The sequence below is a fragment of the Aythya marila genome (assembly GCF_965140915.1).
Source record: "Aythya marila genome assembly, chromosome: 11".
NCBI lineage: Eukaryota > Metazoa > Chordata > Aves > Anseriformes > Anatidae > Aythya > Aythya marila.
In genome coordinates, this window is record NC_139052.1 from 6,530,904 (window position 1) to 6,549,433 (window position 18,530).

General features: G+C 44.4%; 1 protein-coding gene across 6 annotated transcripts in view; it reads right to left on the bottom strand.

Annotated features, from left to right (window-relative positions):
* RORA (RAR related orphan receptor A) overlaps positions 1–18,530 on the bottom strand; it is a 374,669-nt gene that overhangs the window by 63,108 nt on the left and 293,031 nt on the right. The window contains exon 1 of one of the 6 annotated variants that reach the window (XM_082769293.1): positions 10,861–11,099. The exons of 2 other annotated variants lie outside the window; for them this stretch is intronic. In XM_082769293.1, the coding sequence (XP_082625419.1) occupies positions 10,861–10,891 (31 nt within the window). In that variant the 5' untranslated portion in view covers positions 10,892–11,099. 3 more of the 6 variants (XM_082769292.1, XM_082769294.1, XM_082769296.1) reach the window with 3 other exon arrangements.

The window sequence follows — 18,530 nt, forward strand, 5'->3', positions numbered from 1 at the left end:
GGTATTAGTGTTTTAATACACTAGCTATGAAAAGCCTGAATCCACAAAACCACATCTCTCTTCCATGTTGCAGAAGTTCAGAAAAGATTAAAACAACAACTAAAATATATTGCATGGACTTCCACTATATAGGAGCTAGTCACATTTTTGGCTAAATCACGTCTTGTATTAGGAGTAGTCTTAACTAGAAATATAGGTAGATGGCTGCCTTAACATAGAAGTGTTATTCTTAAAGAATCACAGAGGAGTTGATGTTGGAAGAAACCTTTGGAGGCTGCTTGGTGTGGCCCCTGCCAAAGCAGGATCCACTACAGCTCAGGGTTCTGAACAGTCGAGGCTTGAATATCCCCAAGGATGGAGACTCTACAGCCTCTTAGGGCAACATGATCCAGTACCTGACCACAGGTATAATAACATAAAAAACTATTCCAGAAGCAGACACTTAGCTTTCATTTCTGCATTTGTACAACTTTTGCCCATCCTCCCTCCAACCAACGAGACCGTGGTGTTGTAAGCATACTGCCAATCTGTCGACCGTGTTTATACACTTGAGTCACAGCACACACAGAAACTGCGCGGCTGACATCACGTAAGCTCAGACGCTCATACCAAGTATGTTGGCAAGACTGGACTCTGAAAGACTGCTTTGAATTCTCCACCTTACCTAGTCCCCAAATCAGAAATGAAGATGTGCCAGAGATAATTTCCACATTAAGAAAGCAGCTCTCTCTAGCATTCCACGGGGACCTGTCTGCAAGGCTGAACTGTATCTCTACAGTTCCTTTTGTCCTGTATTTGCTCTTTGATGTACAAGTCTGCCACAAACTAAGCAGTGATCTCTTTGATGTTGAACTTTTATACTTTATTGTAACTAGCATGCTTACAAGAGCAGCTGCCAGTCATTTTCCCTTCTAAACATTCAAATTTCACGAGGCACTTACTTTATGAGTCAGATTTCTCAGCAACTCATTTTCAGAATTTCCACAATAACTGCGCTACTCTTTTGGAATGATAACTTCATTGGAAACCAAAATCCAATCATGTTTTTCAAGTATTACAAATTAATGCAAGCAGGAGCTAATATATCTGAATGCATTTAACAAAATATAATTAACTAGTCAAGTATGCATTTACTCACTTACTTTTAGACAATTCAGGTCTGAGCTAGAACCATGTTCAGCCAGTAAAAAGCACCAATAGCAGTTTATTAGGATCTCATCAAACACGTAATGCCAACTGACATTGGAGCTGCGTGCTTCACCACTTCTTAACAAGTGTATCAGCATGTTTTACATAGCCAGTTCTCATGGTTATTCTTCGTCAGGATCTTCTCGTTCAGGCTCTACTCAGTCGTCATAACAACATTCATACTGCAGAGAGCAGACACTAAATTTTAGATCTGACAATACCAAGGCAGATTAAATTACAAAGCTAGTGACTTCTGTTACAAAACTCTAATCAATGTGGGCAGAAATAACATGCTATGAAGTGCAAGTTTACCACCAGTACACGCTAGAGCTGTCCCTGTGAGACATACAAGAGTTTCCATCCCAAAGCTCTTTTGTGAGGGCTTTTAAGTCAACCATAACAACAGAAATCCTTTGGAGTAAGATTTTGCCATTCAAAAGGTCTCTGCTTTAGAGTGACCTTTAGGTTTGGCTATTTTTCACTTCTGCAAGTATAAACAGTGTGGTTGGGAGGGCAAATATCGGAAGAAAATCAGAGTATTTTGGGACAGTGACAGTAAGGAGGGGAAGTTTCCCCCATACTGAGCTCTATGTTTCCACCACTAAACCAGTACTACTTCTGGGGCCAGTGTTCTAGCCACAGAATTGCACTACTTCACACACTTTAATCTCCAGTTAAAAATGTAAAGTGAAGAAACATTTTTAGTGTGAAAGAAAAAAAGGATTATACAACGGAAGGTTTGTCACAGACAGTGATTCCCAGTATCCCAAACTACCTCGCAGCTCAGGAACAGAACCGATGTGCTCAGAGCTGGAGGCACTCAAAGGAAGCAGCGCCCCGGCAGCGGCTATGCTGGGCAGCCAGCTGCTGCGATTCACCTTCCTGACCGGGAGCTGCCAGCTTCTTCCGACAGATACCTGCAGGTTTTTAGGAAATAGGGTTAAGTAGAGCCAACATTAGCAGGACTGGAAACATCACATTCTCAGGGCCGTTTCAGGTCCAGGCAAAAGGTAAGCTCTCAGCACTCACCCAGACTCGACCAACATGCAGCAAGACAGCCCACCAAGAAAAACAAGAGTGAAATGCTGCTCATGTTACAGAGAGGCTGCACCTAAGTTTCCAACAGTGCATCCCGTGCAGGAGGCAGGAGATAAGGAGACAGGAAAACAATCTGCTTTCAGCTCCTGCCGCTGGGCCCCAGCCCCATGTCTGCCCAGGGTGCTGCCTGCCCGGGCGCCCTGCGGAGCTGCTGCTCTGGCTGCAGAGTGCCGGGAGGGAGAACGCGCCGCGCCCGCTTCCGCAGCCATCCAGAAGGCGCCTATGTATATGAGGTTTCTCAAATGAAAGATCTATGGCTCTTTAATTAACCTGTCTGGTTTTTTTATTATCTGTTGATACAAGAATCTATCCAGCAGTCATAAACATCCTGATGCACTCATATTTTAAGCAAATATTTCTTTTAATTCAATAACGTACCCACAGTACAAGAAAAACTCTACCCAAAGCCTAATACAATACATCTCTGTCAATCCCACAATTGCAGGGAGTGTCCCTCCAAAGGAAAACAACGCTGAGCATAAGCTCAGCTTCTCCAGCTGATCACCAGCAGTTTGCCCCTCTCGTGTGGTGCAGCATGATGTGCTGCTGCAGCGAGGTTTCAAAACACACCTCCAAAGCACCAGGGCACCCCGGCCCCAGATACCAGGCCTTGTACCAAAGAGTAGCTCCGCTGACATTTATGCTCACCAAAATTTCTTAGTAATACAGCACCCAACACACAGATGTTTCTGAAGTAAACTAGAAAAACCTAGTCCAACAATGGAAAAACGGTGAAAATCTACAATAAACAGCTTTGCGCAGTGCAGAAGATGGATTTATTAATTCCCAAATTGAGCTTGAAGCAATCACTATAAATTAACTAGAAAATGTGTTTTCCCACAATAACCACTCTGCCAAATCAAACACAGACAAAGATGAGCTAATTAATTTAGCTGAATGGAAAAGCACACCCATTATGAGTAACATTACAGTTGATATAGGAAGTGAGCAGCTACTGCTGCTCCTTTCAACTAGTAGAGCAATTCAGATCATTCAAATGCAAGTCACAAGTAAAGGATGCAAATGTAGAAATGCACAGAGAGGAAGCTCCAAATATTCTGATGACAAGGGAGTGCTTTTCCCGGGCTGTCTATGCTCTACTTGGACTACCAGCTTCAGGCAAAGAACACCTGGGGCTTAGAATTTAGCATCCTTTTGGGATGAGAGGAAGATAAATGACCCTTCAAGTAGGCACAGGGCTGGGCACAGGAGGCTGGGCAAAAGAGTGCTCCTCTCCTCAAAATTAAGGAACAAGTAAACATCATCTCACAGAAGTTTTAGGAGTTGATACTGTGCTATGGGTTAACTGGGCCTAAGACCACTGATGTTAAGTCTCACGGATGTTAATTAATGCCACATGCAATGAGAACTTGATTTCTAATTGGATCATGCAAATTGTACTGGGTCTTAAACAGAAAATGGTTCTTGGGTGACGAGAGAAAATTGCTGAGTTAATCTTGACTCTCACTGTGCTTTGGAGAAAGAGATGGAAATTCAGTATTGCAAACACCCTTTCAAACTGTAGTGGAGGGCCTGCATACCACCCTATTCCCACTGTCCTGTTTAATCTGTCCAGAAATTAGCATTTGGAACTACGACAATTCTGCCCAAAATGGAAGTCAGAAGCCGTGGCCATACTGCATCCTTCCATGGGCTTCTGCTGCTTGCAGTTGACAAAGCAGCAGCAACAATAACAAACTCTATACTGGTTTAAGAGTACTAAACAAACAGCATATTGTAGAAGAAAGCAAGTGCAAATAGGAGGGCCTTCTCCTGATTTTTTTTTTTTTTTTAGTCCACAGTACAGAAAGTATTCTCTTGTATGTTCTAGGTGTGAGCAAAGGTGGCAAGAGGCCCAAACACACCCTGCCCTCCCCTGCTATGCACGCTCTGTAGGGCGAGGTGCCTGCAACACCTCTGGCGAGCACCACCTGGAGCCAGCAAAAAGCAATCCTGGCATGCAGGAATACAGCCAGCAGTACGCTGTCAGCCAGGCAAAACTCCAGGTTGTGGTCACTTTAGTTTGAAAGAACACCCTCTGAAAAACCCTTGGTAACAGCAGAGCATCTATCTATGTAAAAATTCAACATCGCTTTTATCTCCCCCCCACTGCAGAATGATCAACTTCTTCCAAAGGGCGCAAATAAAGAGCCATCCAGTTGGCTGTACGAAGCGCCTTGTACCAGGATTCAATGGCAATAAATACCATGGCATTTCAAAGAACACAAATATTACACAATAATTACATGGCTGATACCCTATAAGTATGCTGACTATTCTATTTGCATTGTTCAGAAGTGAAGAGGTTAGCCTTATTTACATTCAAGTAGCTTTAATTAACCTTAGAGATAAATGCTCTTAAAATGAAAGCCAGGATGATTATACCTCTCAACACTGATTTTAGCCTAGATGGCTACATATGCAGCATGACAAAAGGCCCAAAGGCTGTATCCACGAAAACAGGAGAGCCACAAGCTACGGGTCCTGCATCACTCTCCACCATGAAGGAAAAGAAACAAAAATCTGCAGCAAAATCAAGACATCGCTGAAGTCAACTGTGTAAGTGCTGTGGAGCCAGGCTGCACGTCAAACGGTGTCAGCTGCGGGTGCTGCTGACCACTGCAAGGTGACACCAACACAAACTGCACCCAGCTGCACTCATGGACAGCAGAGGATAAATGGGCTACGTTTGATGGTGAGGGCAGCAGGCCAACCCACCCCCTCCAGCACTGCTGTGGAGCCCCCCAACTTCTTGGGGATGCCCTTACACTTGTGACTCTGATGGGAGTGCTCTCACATCAGGCTGCAGCCCAGGAGCAAAAAGAACATCAGCTGCCTCAGAGACTGCACCTCCACAGCTAACAACCAAGTCCCAGCTTTGTGCTTTTAAGCTGAGAGTACACGTGCATAAAGCGAGGGGAGCAGGATGGAGCAGATTCTCTGCAATTTACTAAAACCGGGCTCAGATTTTCTGGGATATCCCCTTGCTGCTTCCCATCTGCATGAAGGCTTTGGCTCCCTGTGCCACCAAGAAGGAAAAGGGAAGCAAACGCTGACTGCTCCATGAAAACGGGAGCCTGTCTGGGAACCTGTGCAGACACAACCTCAGCGCAGAGCGTAGGCACTGCAAGGGGCTTGTTGCAGCGCACTGGCTCGTGCAAAGCCTGCCAGCTGTCAGTGGGCTTGGGACTGCAGCTCCCGCACGCTCTGAAGAGGGGAGCACTGCGACACCCCGTGAGTCACCGCCGTCCTGAGTCATCCCCTGGTGTTCTCGACAGAAGGCACAGCCAACTGGGGAGCAGCCTGAAACTGCACCCAGCGTGCCAACCTGTACTTTGTAGAACTTCTTTAGCCTAAATGCCTCTAGCGAGAAAACTGGAAGAAAAACAAAACGCAGGGCAAACGAAAGACTTGATTAATCACGGGCAAATCTCCCTTTAAAACAGCATGCAGCATAAGAAGCATTCATCTGCCAGGACCCCTAATAAGGCTTTCTGCTTACGTTTTTCAGCCTGTGTATCTTTTTCATCTAATGAGCAAAGTGCTCTGCACCATATAGTCACCTTTTTCTCATAACACAGCTGTTCTGGAGAACAGAATCCTCCCCTTCCCCATTTACTGTTTATTGCAAAACCAAGGAAAATGATCTTCAAAAAAGAACAAGAGGCAAAGAAGAGAGTTTCTGCACCATTACTTATGTGCATATCCCTTAGATACCAGTCCTCAAGGAAAAGACAACTCATGAAAGGAGAGAACTACCGGCCGTTTGATCTTCGGAGTTATCAGCTCTAACTGCAAATTACTGCTCATAGATAAATACAATAAAGGTGAATATTTATTTTTTTTCCTCTTATTGCAAATGAAAAAAGAGCAACATATGCTAAAACGTATCAAGTCTGACTAGTCTTGTAATGACTTTACTAATTTTTGTTATATGCAGTTATTTTGCACACTACAACAACTTATCTCGTGGGAATGTGTAAAAAAAACACACTGCATCTCCACTTCCTTTAATACTAGATACAGAATTGCAAAGTCAGGCAAAGTTGCATGTACCTACTCATGGGAGACACAAAGGTTTGACAGTTTTGATTTAGCAATGTATAGTTTAGAAACAAATATACCAATTTAGAGTTCTCTTGTGTAGTGAAGATGAAATACTTGCAACCCTGCCAGTAATTAGTACATGATAGTTATCATTTCTGCAGTGTACTGTAGGCAAGAGAAGCAATAAGGAAGATTTAAAAACCCTTCAGGTTAAAATTTGGTGCTACATAGGCCTCAAAAACCCATGAACACACAATGATCTCTGCAACAGGGAATAAGAAAAGAACACCATCTTTTTCATAGATGCTGGTGAAGAACTTGATATAAAGAGGACTCAGTTCTTGGCTGGGGTCTCCAGACACTTTTCCCCAAGCAAATAAATGCCAATACACACATTCACCTCTGGCAGGCAGAGCCAAGCACGGCTGCAGGCCATCACCCTGTCTGGCACGCTGAACCCACCGCCACCTCCCCCCCAGCCAAACGGGGGCAAGCTTTCATATTTGTGCAGAACCTGCACCCCAAATGGCCATTCAGTGATTCCTGCCTGCCTACCTGTAAAGCCTCACCCCTTCAGGATTTTTTTTTTTTTTTTTTTTTTTTAAGGGTACATTAGTCTTCACATGGTGTCTGCAGGTCACTGCGGCTTTGTCCTATTTATTCAGAACTGGCCTGGAAGAATTATTTGTGAGATCGTATTGCCAGCCAGGCGGAACAGGCTTGCCGTTTCAGCTAGGCAAGAGCGGTACAGAAGTTTGAAGTTTGATCTAGTGAGGTGTTCAGCACCCACAGTTATCACTGACTTAAACAGGACATACAGATTGTCCATACTTGAAAGAATGTCCCCAACCGAGACTTGTACAGAGCATGCAACTGCCTTTGATTATCACCGAGTGAGACATAAAGACAGATTTCCTCTTTTTACTTGCAAATCTTTAGTCTTTCAAAGGGCCAGAAACGTAGATTTCAGCAATAAACCTCAAACCAATCGTATCCTGTGAATGTGCCGCAATGAATGTCTTAGGTACGAGTCAGTCATTCAGATCAGCCGTAGTAAATTAAAGTAGCAAGAAAATAGCCTCTCAGCTAGCAATTCCAAAGGCCAGACTGTGTTAATATTTAGTCAACCAAATTCTGTACTAGGGTATTTACTACATTGGATTTAACTCTCAACACTGCCAGAGCAAAGGCAGATTTAAACATGCTTCAATTTGTGAGGCAACTTTCTTTAAACCCCTGTCAAGATATTTTCCCATGCACGGTTGTTTACTGGTGAAAAGCAGAGAGTAATTACAAACGTGCTGATAGGTCAGTGCCAAGAAACGTGACAAAAAACATGTCAAAAGGTCAGGCTTGGCAGGCTCAGGAAAGCTCAACCACAGTAAACAGCCCTGCAAACTCCACTAGGCCTCGAAGCGAGCTGGCTCTGCAGACACGGAGCACGGAGGGCGCCGCGAGAAAAGCTCACAGCCTTCAGCACTACAGCCCTGCTCATCTGCCAGGAAAAATACAGCAAGATACGAAAGTAATTTGCACTAATAGGGAAAGCCACGCGTTCTATTTCCTTAAATAGTTCTTTTTCAACACCTAAACCCTCTTTCAGAAACAGCATCAGTCAGAAAACAAGTTGTATTTCTAAAGGTTCAAGCACAGACCTGGACAGTTAAACAATTCTTCCCACAGCAAGGTAACAACCAATTCTTCTAATGTAGCCCTTGAAGCAGCAACAGATTCAACTTCATTGATACCAACACAGCATAAGTCAGAATTTAGTAGCTCAGGTCATGCACTTCTATCTTAACAGTAAACATACCCTGTAGAAAAAGCACAGGAGATTCATGCCTTACGTCCCACAAATCGCCATTTAGAAATGTCCATTTAAAGGACTGTAAAACTATTGCTAGATTTCTTTCTGTACTTTATTAATTCATCACAGTGAAAACTGTTGTGGCCTCATGACTGTATAGGCCAAGTACTTCAGCTCTCACCACTCCCAGGCCTGCTTCCCGTCAGTCCCCCTAGAAACTAGGTGCCAAAAACGTGTAAAATACAGGTTTCTGACTAGCTCTCTCTGTCTTGGGCTCACCTCGAGTTATGTACTGGCACGATAACCTAATCCACTTGTTTTTACTCCAGTGCAGAATATTTGCTCACCGATTCATCGCCTTTAGTTCCGTTCTCCTTCAAATCAACCTTGAAGCTTCTCCCCGAGAAGACTTGCAAGAATAAGGTCTATACCAATGCATATGTTAGCAAAATTATTTGATTTCTTTGCAAACTTTCAGTGGTCAAGCATAGAAATTGCACTCCCCCTTAAAACCTTCACCCAGTTAAGTCTGGCCTGCATGTATATAAACGAACAACACAAGGTTTCCTGAATCCTCTAGGCAGACTTGTAATAGTTAGTAAACAATTTTTAAAGGTCCATCAGCCTAAAAATATTTGCACAAGCTTTTTGAACTGTGATGCTTCACCACTACCTATTTTCTTAGAAACAGAGAGAAAAAAACGCCTTTCTTCTCTGCCCGAAACCATGAAGTTCCATTTCCTATCACGCAGCCTGCTTCACCGGCACCTCCAGCCTCCTCACTGGATTGCTCTTCACTTCCCAGCTCTTGGAGCATACCAGCCCAGCTGACCAAAATTTTCACTCATTCAAACCTGTATATAGTCTGAAAACCTGAGTATTTTCTAACATGAAAGCAGGCGTGTTTGACGGAGCATTATGTTGCATAAAAAAATTGTGATTCAGAATTTATTTCACATGGTACCCATTCAGGGTACCTTGAAAGTAACTGAAGAGAAATGAATACTTTTCTTTTTTGCTTGAAAAAAGAAAATGATAAAAACATCTCACTATCGTTCTGCAGACCATAATTTTCTGTACTTTACCTACACACCAACCGTAAAAGCTTAGAAGACCCAAAAGATGCCATTTCAGCATCAAGAATAAATAAAATATTAAATTCACCTACGCATCTTGCATTTTTCCCTTGTGCATTTGAGCTTATATAAAACTGGATTCCCTACCCTTCTAGTCTGTCTCTCAAATAACAAAATTGTTGATCTATTATTTCATGGAAGTCAGAGGTCACTTCAAGACAAATGACAACACATTTCCTTCAGCTGTACTCTATCCAGCAAATTAAGGAAAACATACGAAACAATACAGTTTTTCAATGCACTAGAAAATTAAGTGGAACGAAATACGAATGAAATTTACTGTAGAAGCATTTTATAAAAAAGACAAAGCCCTAAATGACTTCACAATAAAGCTGTTCCAAATTACACTTGAAAATCCAAAAGATGGGCTCTGACAAGGTTTTACATCAGTATGGAAATTGCTTTATATGAAACTCCCAAAAGAACAGAAAAAGATCACTTCAAAGGTGAGTTGCTGAAAATCAGCTTCTTGCTCTTTTACAATACCGCCTCATGCCTCTGTCCAAAAGCATACAAAGCAATTATACTCTGATTCTTTTTAAAACTGGTGTACTTAAAAAAAATAAAAAATAAAAATAGTTTTTTAGATTATGTGGTTGAGGCAGGCTTACAAGTGACATGCTAACAAACCATGCTGTTTGTTATATGTAAAATTCTAAGGGACTGCTAGAATGGCCATGGAGTTCACACTTAAAAAAAAATACATTTTCTTTTGTTTCAGATGCGAGTATTTGAACCAACCCAATTATAACTTCTTGCCAAATACATGCAGCAGAACTAATGATTAATGAATATAGTGCTTTTCTTTTTGTTCACTCTGGCTCCCTCCGAGAAGCAAAGGAAGCCCACTAATTGAAAATTACCCTGCTTCAAACGCTGCTCTGCTATCGGTGCGCACTGCCTGCTGCTCTTGCAAAGAGGGAAAAAAAAAAAAGAAAAGGAAACAGGCTCTCAGCGATGCAGGGTTTAACCTTCTTTTTCACGTAAATATTTCACGAAAAGGAGAAACTTCAGAAAAAAAAATTACCTATGCAACCCATGGAAATAATTTAAAAGGAATGGACCGTGAATTTCAGTCAGAGCGTTAAATTCAGACGTCAGCAGCGATGCTCTTCTGAGATTACTGTGGAAGAATATCCTCGCTAAATATGACAACTACTGTTTTAAGATTTTTTTTTTTTTAAATACAAGTAATACTTCAAAACGCTGCAGTGCAAATCTATACCACCGGCACAATTTTATTAGGACGCGGCAGGGACTGGCACACACCGCTGCTCTTCGGATTCCTCATCGAAAACTTGCTCGGTCTCAGTCCGGCATCGCCCCTCGTGAGGGCTGGCGGCGGAGAGCAGGGAGAGGGGAGGGCTGCGCACCCCGCTCAGCAGCTGTCATTCCCCTTCGGTCGCAAAGCCCTCCGGGGCCGAGCAGCTCTCCCTGCAGACGCCTGTCCCCGGGTGCCGCTCGGCCAGCTCCCCCTGCCCCGCGCCGAGCCGAGCCGAGCCCCTTCCTTCTCCCCCGGGGAGCTGCGGGGGGGCCGCGACTCGAGCGAGCCCGGGGCCGTGCCGGGGCAGCGCCTACCTTTACCTTTCATCGCGGCGAGCACAAAACACATCATTTGTCAGGGGCGAAGCGGCGGGGCACGGAGCGGAGCGGCGAGGAGCGGAGCGGAGCGGGGAGGAGGCGGGCAGGAGGCGGGCCGGGCCGGGACCCGGGCGAGAGCCGCCTCAGCAGCAGCCGCCGCCGGCTGCCAGCGCAGAGGCAGAGGCAGAGCCGCGCCGCGCCGCCATCCCGCGGCCCAGATGAGGCTCCATGTGAGCGCCGCCCGCCGGCCCCGGCCCCCGCCTTGTTTACGCCGCTCGCTGCTTCCCCTCCCCTGGCGGCGCCGAGGGGCGGGCACGGGGCGAGCCGAGCCCAGCCGGGCCGGGACCAGCCCCGCAGCGCCGCCCCCAGCGCCCGCCCCCGGCCCCGGCCCCGAGCCGCGGGGGGCAGCGGGGGGACCGGGCGGTCGGGGTCGGGGCGGTCGCAGCGCCGAGCGGGGCCGCCGGCGGGCCGGGGCCCGGCACCGCAGCGCTGTAAGGCGGCCCGGGCGGGTGCCGGAGCCCTCCCGGAGCCCGGCACCGGCCGCAGGCGGGGCTGGCGGCGGGGAAAGCCTGCCCTGCCCGCAGGGAGCGCGGCCCCAGCATCCCCAAAGAGACAGGCGGCGATGCGCCGAGATGCGGAGCAGGGGACGGCACAGTGCGTGGCACGGTACGAGCGGCATGGACAAGCGCCTGCAGGAACGCAGGGAAGGCAGATACACGAGAGGCAGGGGAAGCATCTCAGTGCGTGGAAAGGACCTTTCTACGGGGGAGGCACTGAAACATTCTCCTAATAAATGGCCCACAGCGGCTCGTCCTTACCTATTTCTCTAACGAGCTCCTAATGCAGGACAGTATTATTCAAACATGATTAGAAGCTACCCAGGTGTACTTACATTCATCGGTCTAGCCAGTCAAGTCCCATTACTGCACGATACTGCCTTAAATCTGCCTGACTTAAAAAATGCCACGAGCACTGTGGTGCAGCAGGATGAACCTAGCAGGTATCTGGTACACAGAGCTGCCTTTGTCACCCTGCCTTACGCCAAGCCACTTCTATCGAGAGCACTGCACGCACAGTGAGACACTGCCCAGAGAAGTTACAGCGGCAGATCCGCTCCCTGATGAGATTTATGTTCACAGACATTTATCTGCAGAACATGTTTTAAAGTTGCGAGGCACCGAACAGCACTCTTACAGGACATGTGGGACCGAACCACGTCCCACTGACAGCGCTGCTGGGAGCGGGTCAGGCCCCGCAAAGCGCTGCTGTTACTGGGGGCGGCTGCTGCGGCTGCTCTGCAATTCAGATGCAGCCAGATACCTTGCACGAGAGAAAAGAATGGTGTCTGAATAGATTGTAACACAGAGTAAACATTGCACTCCGACACAGCAAGTAATGGCAGACCTATGGCTTGAAAAATGTCACAGTCCATTAGCGCTAGTTGTCTTGTCAGACATTTAACCTTAAGGTACGCAGCATTACATTATTACTGATCTGTATTTATTTCCAGTCCAACTGAAATGAAACCGGTAATCTGGAATGACATCTGATGTGCTAAACGGCCCCGATAATAAGCAGGCGACACAGATTTCGCATTCCTACAAACGCCTTGCAACGGCTGCTTCACAAAGCTGCAGAAGGTTGGTCACCAGACATTTTAAGTGGCAAACACAGCTCTCGCATTTTGAAGGCTGGAAAACGAGTATTACAGAGAGAGAAGAGCACACTTAAAATAGTCCCCGAGTTGCTATCAACATCCCAACTCAGGCCATCTGCTAGCTGCGCTGGGGCTGCACAAACACATCCACTCACACTTCAGCTTTCTTTGACCTCATTGTGGAAATGCAATTCAAAATGAGTTTCCTCCTAATTTACCAAGCGATGGCGATACAGAAAGTGGCACTGGAGTTTCGGGCCCAAACAAGACAAGTGGCAAGACTGTAGCGATGTGATGGGCCAGTAATAGCTGGCTTGGTGGCGCACGGATGCCAGCGTGGCTTTGCACAGCAGGGTTTTGCCCAAGCTACACGAACGCTTCCTATTTTCCATGAGCTCGCCCTCTGTTGTGCTTGCTAAGTGATGGGTGAGCACCACCGAGACGTGATACCGCAAGGTTTTGAGGACAGCGGGCAGCTGCCCCTGGGCCGGGCCTGGGGCCACCCATCTGCGTAAGGGCTGCAGCAGCTCGGGGAAGCTTATCGCACACTGCAACAGGTCGTGCAGGCAGGACGGGGCACAGCCTGATGGCCTAACCACAAGCCTCTGTAACAATGTGCGGGAACCAACTGGGTCTAGCAAACTTTGCTAGCTGCGAAGGCAAATAAAAAAAAAAAAAAAAGAAAGCGTGACACTGCTGAGAGAGGAAGGGGAAGCACCTCTGCTGGTTATTATCACTTGTCATCAGGGAAACAGCACTTAACCAGGCACTCCATGCACGCAGAGGACCAAACCTGAAAAGCTGTCCTCCTCCACCTCTTTTACAAGCTGGAGAGCAAAGGAAGAAACTCACCCTCTGAAATTAACAGACAACCACTCTTAACAACTTGTTCAAAGACATCCCCCAGCAGAAGAGATTTGACTGCACTTTATCAAAGACGGTGCTTCTGTTGGCCCAACTCGCAGCATGAGTGGCAACCACTTCTGCAGCTGGTTTTGCATCCCTGCCCAAGTGGAACTGTATCATTAAGCTTAATTCAGGAGGAGTTCCGAGACCTCCTTATCAGTAAAATTCAACATTTGAATAATAAATACAGGGTGTAGCCACCACCTTCCCTCCTTATAGAGCACAGGGGGGAAAATGTGCTTAAAAGACAAAAATGTGTCGTGTAATAACCCCCCGGCTGGGGGAGGAACCATGCGGGGCTGTTACCAACCTGAAGCTGTCAAACCGCTCCAAGGTACAACATCCCCTCCCTCACTGCTGGGTTGCTGCCACATGTACAACTGCATGTAAATCCTCTTGCATAGAAATGACTGCATGCAGCATTCCTCCCAAACGGATGAAAACTTTATTTCCCGGAAAAGACATGTGGCAAAAAAAAACATGTCAAGAAATCGGCCAGGGCCTTCATATTTTTCAGTTTTAACAGCGAAACAGCTTCTTCGTTCTGTTAAAACCACCTAGAACTAAATTTTCCACATATGTTTTTGCTTTAAAAATGGCTTCAACTGTCAGGATAAATTTATGCAATCATGCATATTTTTATTTTTTAACTTTTCATATGGTTTTAATGAAAGACGTTCTTTAAAATGTTTAGGAAATCTTGTACTGATTCAAATAGATCCTATGGATGTTTGGAAATGTTGAAGCATTTCAAGCACTTGAAACACCTATAAAAATTAGTTTCTTGCCAACATTTTACTAGCTCTTTTGTGGAGTTAAGCTCTGCCAGAAAAAGTAATGACAGCTTCACAATATATGGGTAAAAGCCGGTGTGATACTGAAGTGTAGACTTTCTCCAATTGCAGCCCAATCACAAGTCCTACCGTCAGATGAAGCGTGCAGCTCCCAGCTCCTATCACAGGGGTGCAGCTCCAGATGCGATTTCACAACGCACAGCATGTTCCAGGTGTCGGAAATCTGCACTGGTGCCTTTTGGGCTTCTTACAAAACAATAATTACACCACAAAACCCCGCAGGTGCAGTAGGGTCATAACAGCCCTGTTTACCAAGCACATCTAAAACAAAGTGTAGGAAGACTGCTGCTGTAAGTGATCTTTAAAATATAAAACACAATTCTGTCCGTCCTATTGATACTCACTTTTGAAGGGGTTTGTAATTGCTACATGCAACACACACAAAATTACTGCTCCTTAACACATTTCCCCCCTAGATTTAGTGGTATTTTAATCTTCATTTGTTTCCAGCACTCCAAGTAGCACACTGCTGAAGATGAATCTAACTGAGGTTGTCCTCATTAAGTTGCCTCTTTTTCATCTATTTAAAACTGCTACTATGCTGACCCTGCAATCATACCATTTTGCTTCAGACAAAATGCCTTCCTAAATTCTTGCTGAGGAGGTATGCTTTTGCGCAGTGTGTGCCTGCAGCTATACGTCTTAATCAAGCCATTCTATAAACTACCCAACAAGTTTCAATTAAGTACGTTGCTATTCACAACTGTTGAACTGGTTGCTGCACTTTGTTAAACAGCTGCTACCGTTCTGCACCTGGTGAAATCGAGTATGAAGCTGACAAAATGTTTTGGGATCCATCTGGAAGAAAGGTAAGTCCAAAGTCACTGTCACGATCAGCTGTATATGCTATTACGGGCAGTAAAAGATTGGAGAAATCTAGCGAACTACGTTGTCACCCAACTTCCTCTGACCTCAAAATCCCTTGAAAGGATATCCTATTTGCTGCTTTTCAAAATGCAAGAAAACAGCAGTACACGCTGGAATTAAAGTGATTAGAAAAATGAGATTATGGCCAATCACCTGCCACCAATTGCAAATGGGTCTGTGAAATGATAACAAGATTGGCATAAACACACTGAACTGGATTTAGTAACGTTTCTGTTTTACCTGAGTACTCTAAAAGGGGGTTCTGAAGTGACTAGCATTGCATTTCTGATCACACTGCCACCGAGTCCCTGCTTGATCTCAGAAAGATTCTCATCTACATGGCTTTGAGGTTGTCTTAGATAATGTTATCAAAATGTTCTGCATTGTCCTGACATTCATGCAATCAAATAGCAAAAATTATTTGCAAGTTGTTGCATGTACTCTTTTTCATGCACAATCTTACCTGGCTATTTTTGGCCAGTGTTGCTTGCCAAAAGCTGGAGCTATGTATTTATTGTACGTCCCTTCTTGTAGGGACATGTCAATGGATGGTATGAAGATGACTGTCAAGATGCCACATCAAGATGGTGTAGCACAAAGAACAGCAACATTCTGGTTATCCTCAAAAAAGCAATTGTTAGATCCTTCTTTAAGGATCATCATATAATCATTTTTGTTATAAACAGGCTCTCAAAGAACTGTCTTTCCATGTAAATCTGAAGAACATCCTAATAGTATTGGAAAGCTTCTTACTCATCTAAAAAAGTCTTTGACCTGTACACTTTTTACTCACGTTTTACGAGCAACAACTTAGTTTCAAAAAGTATTAGGTCCATTTCCCAAAACATAGTGTGTACAGTCATTTGCAGAAGATTTGCAATGCTGACGGAGGTGCCCTGTTTTCAGGGTATGAAAAGTGAGAAACAGAAAACGAGAACTAACAAGAAGGGTACAAGCCCCCTTGATTTCTCCAGGAAACATATGACTGACCTGACTACATGCTTCAGGTCTTCAGCTAGTTACACACCAGGGATAAATAACAAACTTTTCCTGATGCACTTTGAATGGATGTTGTTCTATTTACTTAATTTGGGGGTTTTTCTTTCTACCCTCTTTTGCATTGTCAAGAATGGCCAAGGATGGAGAAAGACTAGTAGTGAGCAGAGCATCTGATGAATTGAGATGGATTTCTGTCTCTGAATCTTCCTCGCCCACATGTCTGGCCAGACGCAGCATCAGGAAGGAACCTAATGACTTTATTGCCTTTTTCTGATGAATGGTTCAACAGTCAAGATGATAGGGGCATATATATGCATCAGTGGATACTCTGCCTACCTCTGCATGTGCCTAGGGCATTAACAGCACTTTGGCCTCTTGTTTTCCTCTCTGTGTATGGCACACACTCTAACCTCTTCACAAAAAGAATGCTTGAACTGCGTTCATGATAAGAATAACCAGAGAAATATAACAGTCTACAGACAGCCTGTTCTGCTTATAAGCTCTAGAAACTATGCATAAGTCAGAGTTGCCAGAGAACAATGGAAGCAATCTCACTTAAGGAGCTAAAGGGTAAGGATAAGGATGCTTCAAAAATTGAATTTGCCTGGTACCCATTTCCGGATTTAGCCAAATTGATCAGCACTAACCTGTAAGCACACCAGTGCTGATGCTGTTTCAAGTCATGCTCAGTGTCAAAGCTGCCTCCTACACTACACAAGACCAGCAAGCAAATTTTCATTATTTTCAACATATGACTAAGAATCTGAGCTTCACTGGAACAAATAAGTTGTCCTGAGCATTCAGAGAACTAATATGGAAATCATTTTTCTTTCATGGAAAAGCAGAAGCATCTGTCCAGTCAAGCAGACAATGATTCTGCGTTATGAAATACTCTTTTTATAACTATTGACATTTCAGTCAGTAGTGCCACATGTCAATAGCGGTTTTATTGCTCGCATTTAAAGAACAGCTTCCAGGATAGGATTCATCCAAGTTGACACTGTCTGATCAGCAGCATATTTCCTGCTCCTGTGAGCATATACATTATTTATACAGCTTTGCGCTGGAGAGTATTTGTGCTAGTATGAGAAAAATTAGACGATGCAGCATGTTTTCTGTGTCTCGGTACAAGACAGAAGCTTAGAACCACATACACTTTTCTCAGATAATTCAAGTCGATGTCAGGCCTCTCTCCAGAACTAGTTTTCAAGCCACAGCTTGCGTGGGCTTCTAAGCTTGTCCGGCTCCCTCTTTTAAGCACAGTATTCAACTAGCAGGTCTTAGGTACCTGTGCACGTGGTGTTTTCTCCAGTTCCACCTCAGGTCAATGCTGAGCTCCAGAACATGAATACTAGCAAATCTAAAGTTCCCTCTGATGATGTACTGTAAGATCACTGCTAATTTCTTACATTTCATACTTCTTAGTATTCTGATGACAGCTGGCAAACTGTTCCCCTCTGCCCCAGTCAGGTGCTATTGTTCTCATGAAACTTAAGATCTACTCCAGCAGCCTTCACTCCAGATGTCCTCCCCCACGGAACCATTACATTCTTAACATTATTAAAGAAACTTCATGACTTATGATGCTATTAGTACCGTAAGTGACAGCTGCTTACGGCTTTTAGGGCTTCAGCTTCAAGTATAACATAAACTTTAATGATAACTGTCAAAACTTAACAAAGCCTCAGCAATTGTTCTTAAACCAACCAACCACTGCATATGTACTTAGAGTGACAAATAAACTACACAAATGATGGTACAGATCCTGGGCATGAAATCCACGCAGATAATTCCTTTGCATAATTATGATTATCAGACACGATAAAGAGGCACTGTTGAAGGATATTAGTCTTCAGTAGACGCAAAATAAAAAGATGATTCACTCACAAAGGAAGATAATTATTTGAGAGTATTTTTTCTTTTTAAATAATAATCACCCAATTCTGAGAACACCTGCACAGCACAATCTTTGGCTTTAAAAGAGGGGAGAGCAGTATATTCTAAGCTGATGAATGTGACTACAAAGCAGAGCATATAGGGCAGACCACCTGTAGGGAATGATCTATTACTTCTTATAAAACCTGGTTTTATAGCCTGCATTTGTATTAATTTAGCTCAAGACAGCATTTTTTATCTTATTTCACTTAGAAAAGCAAAACATGTAAAGTAATTAGAAGCCTCATTTTCCATCTTAGTAATTCAGTATGAACTACTACCACTTGCTTGATAACAATCATTTTTAACTTGTGATTTAAAACTCATTAGCATAGCCCTGTCTTACAGAAAAGAATCTGCCAAGTGTTTTTCACATAGGCACATCATTTCTGATTATTTCAATTCAATTTTAAAGGATCTTTGACAGGGCTACTGAAAGACTTGTCAAAGAACAG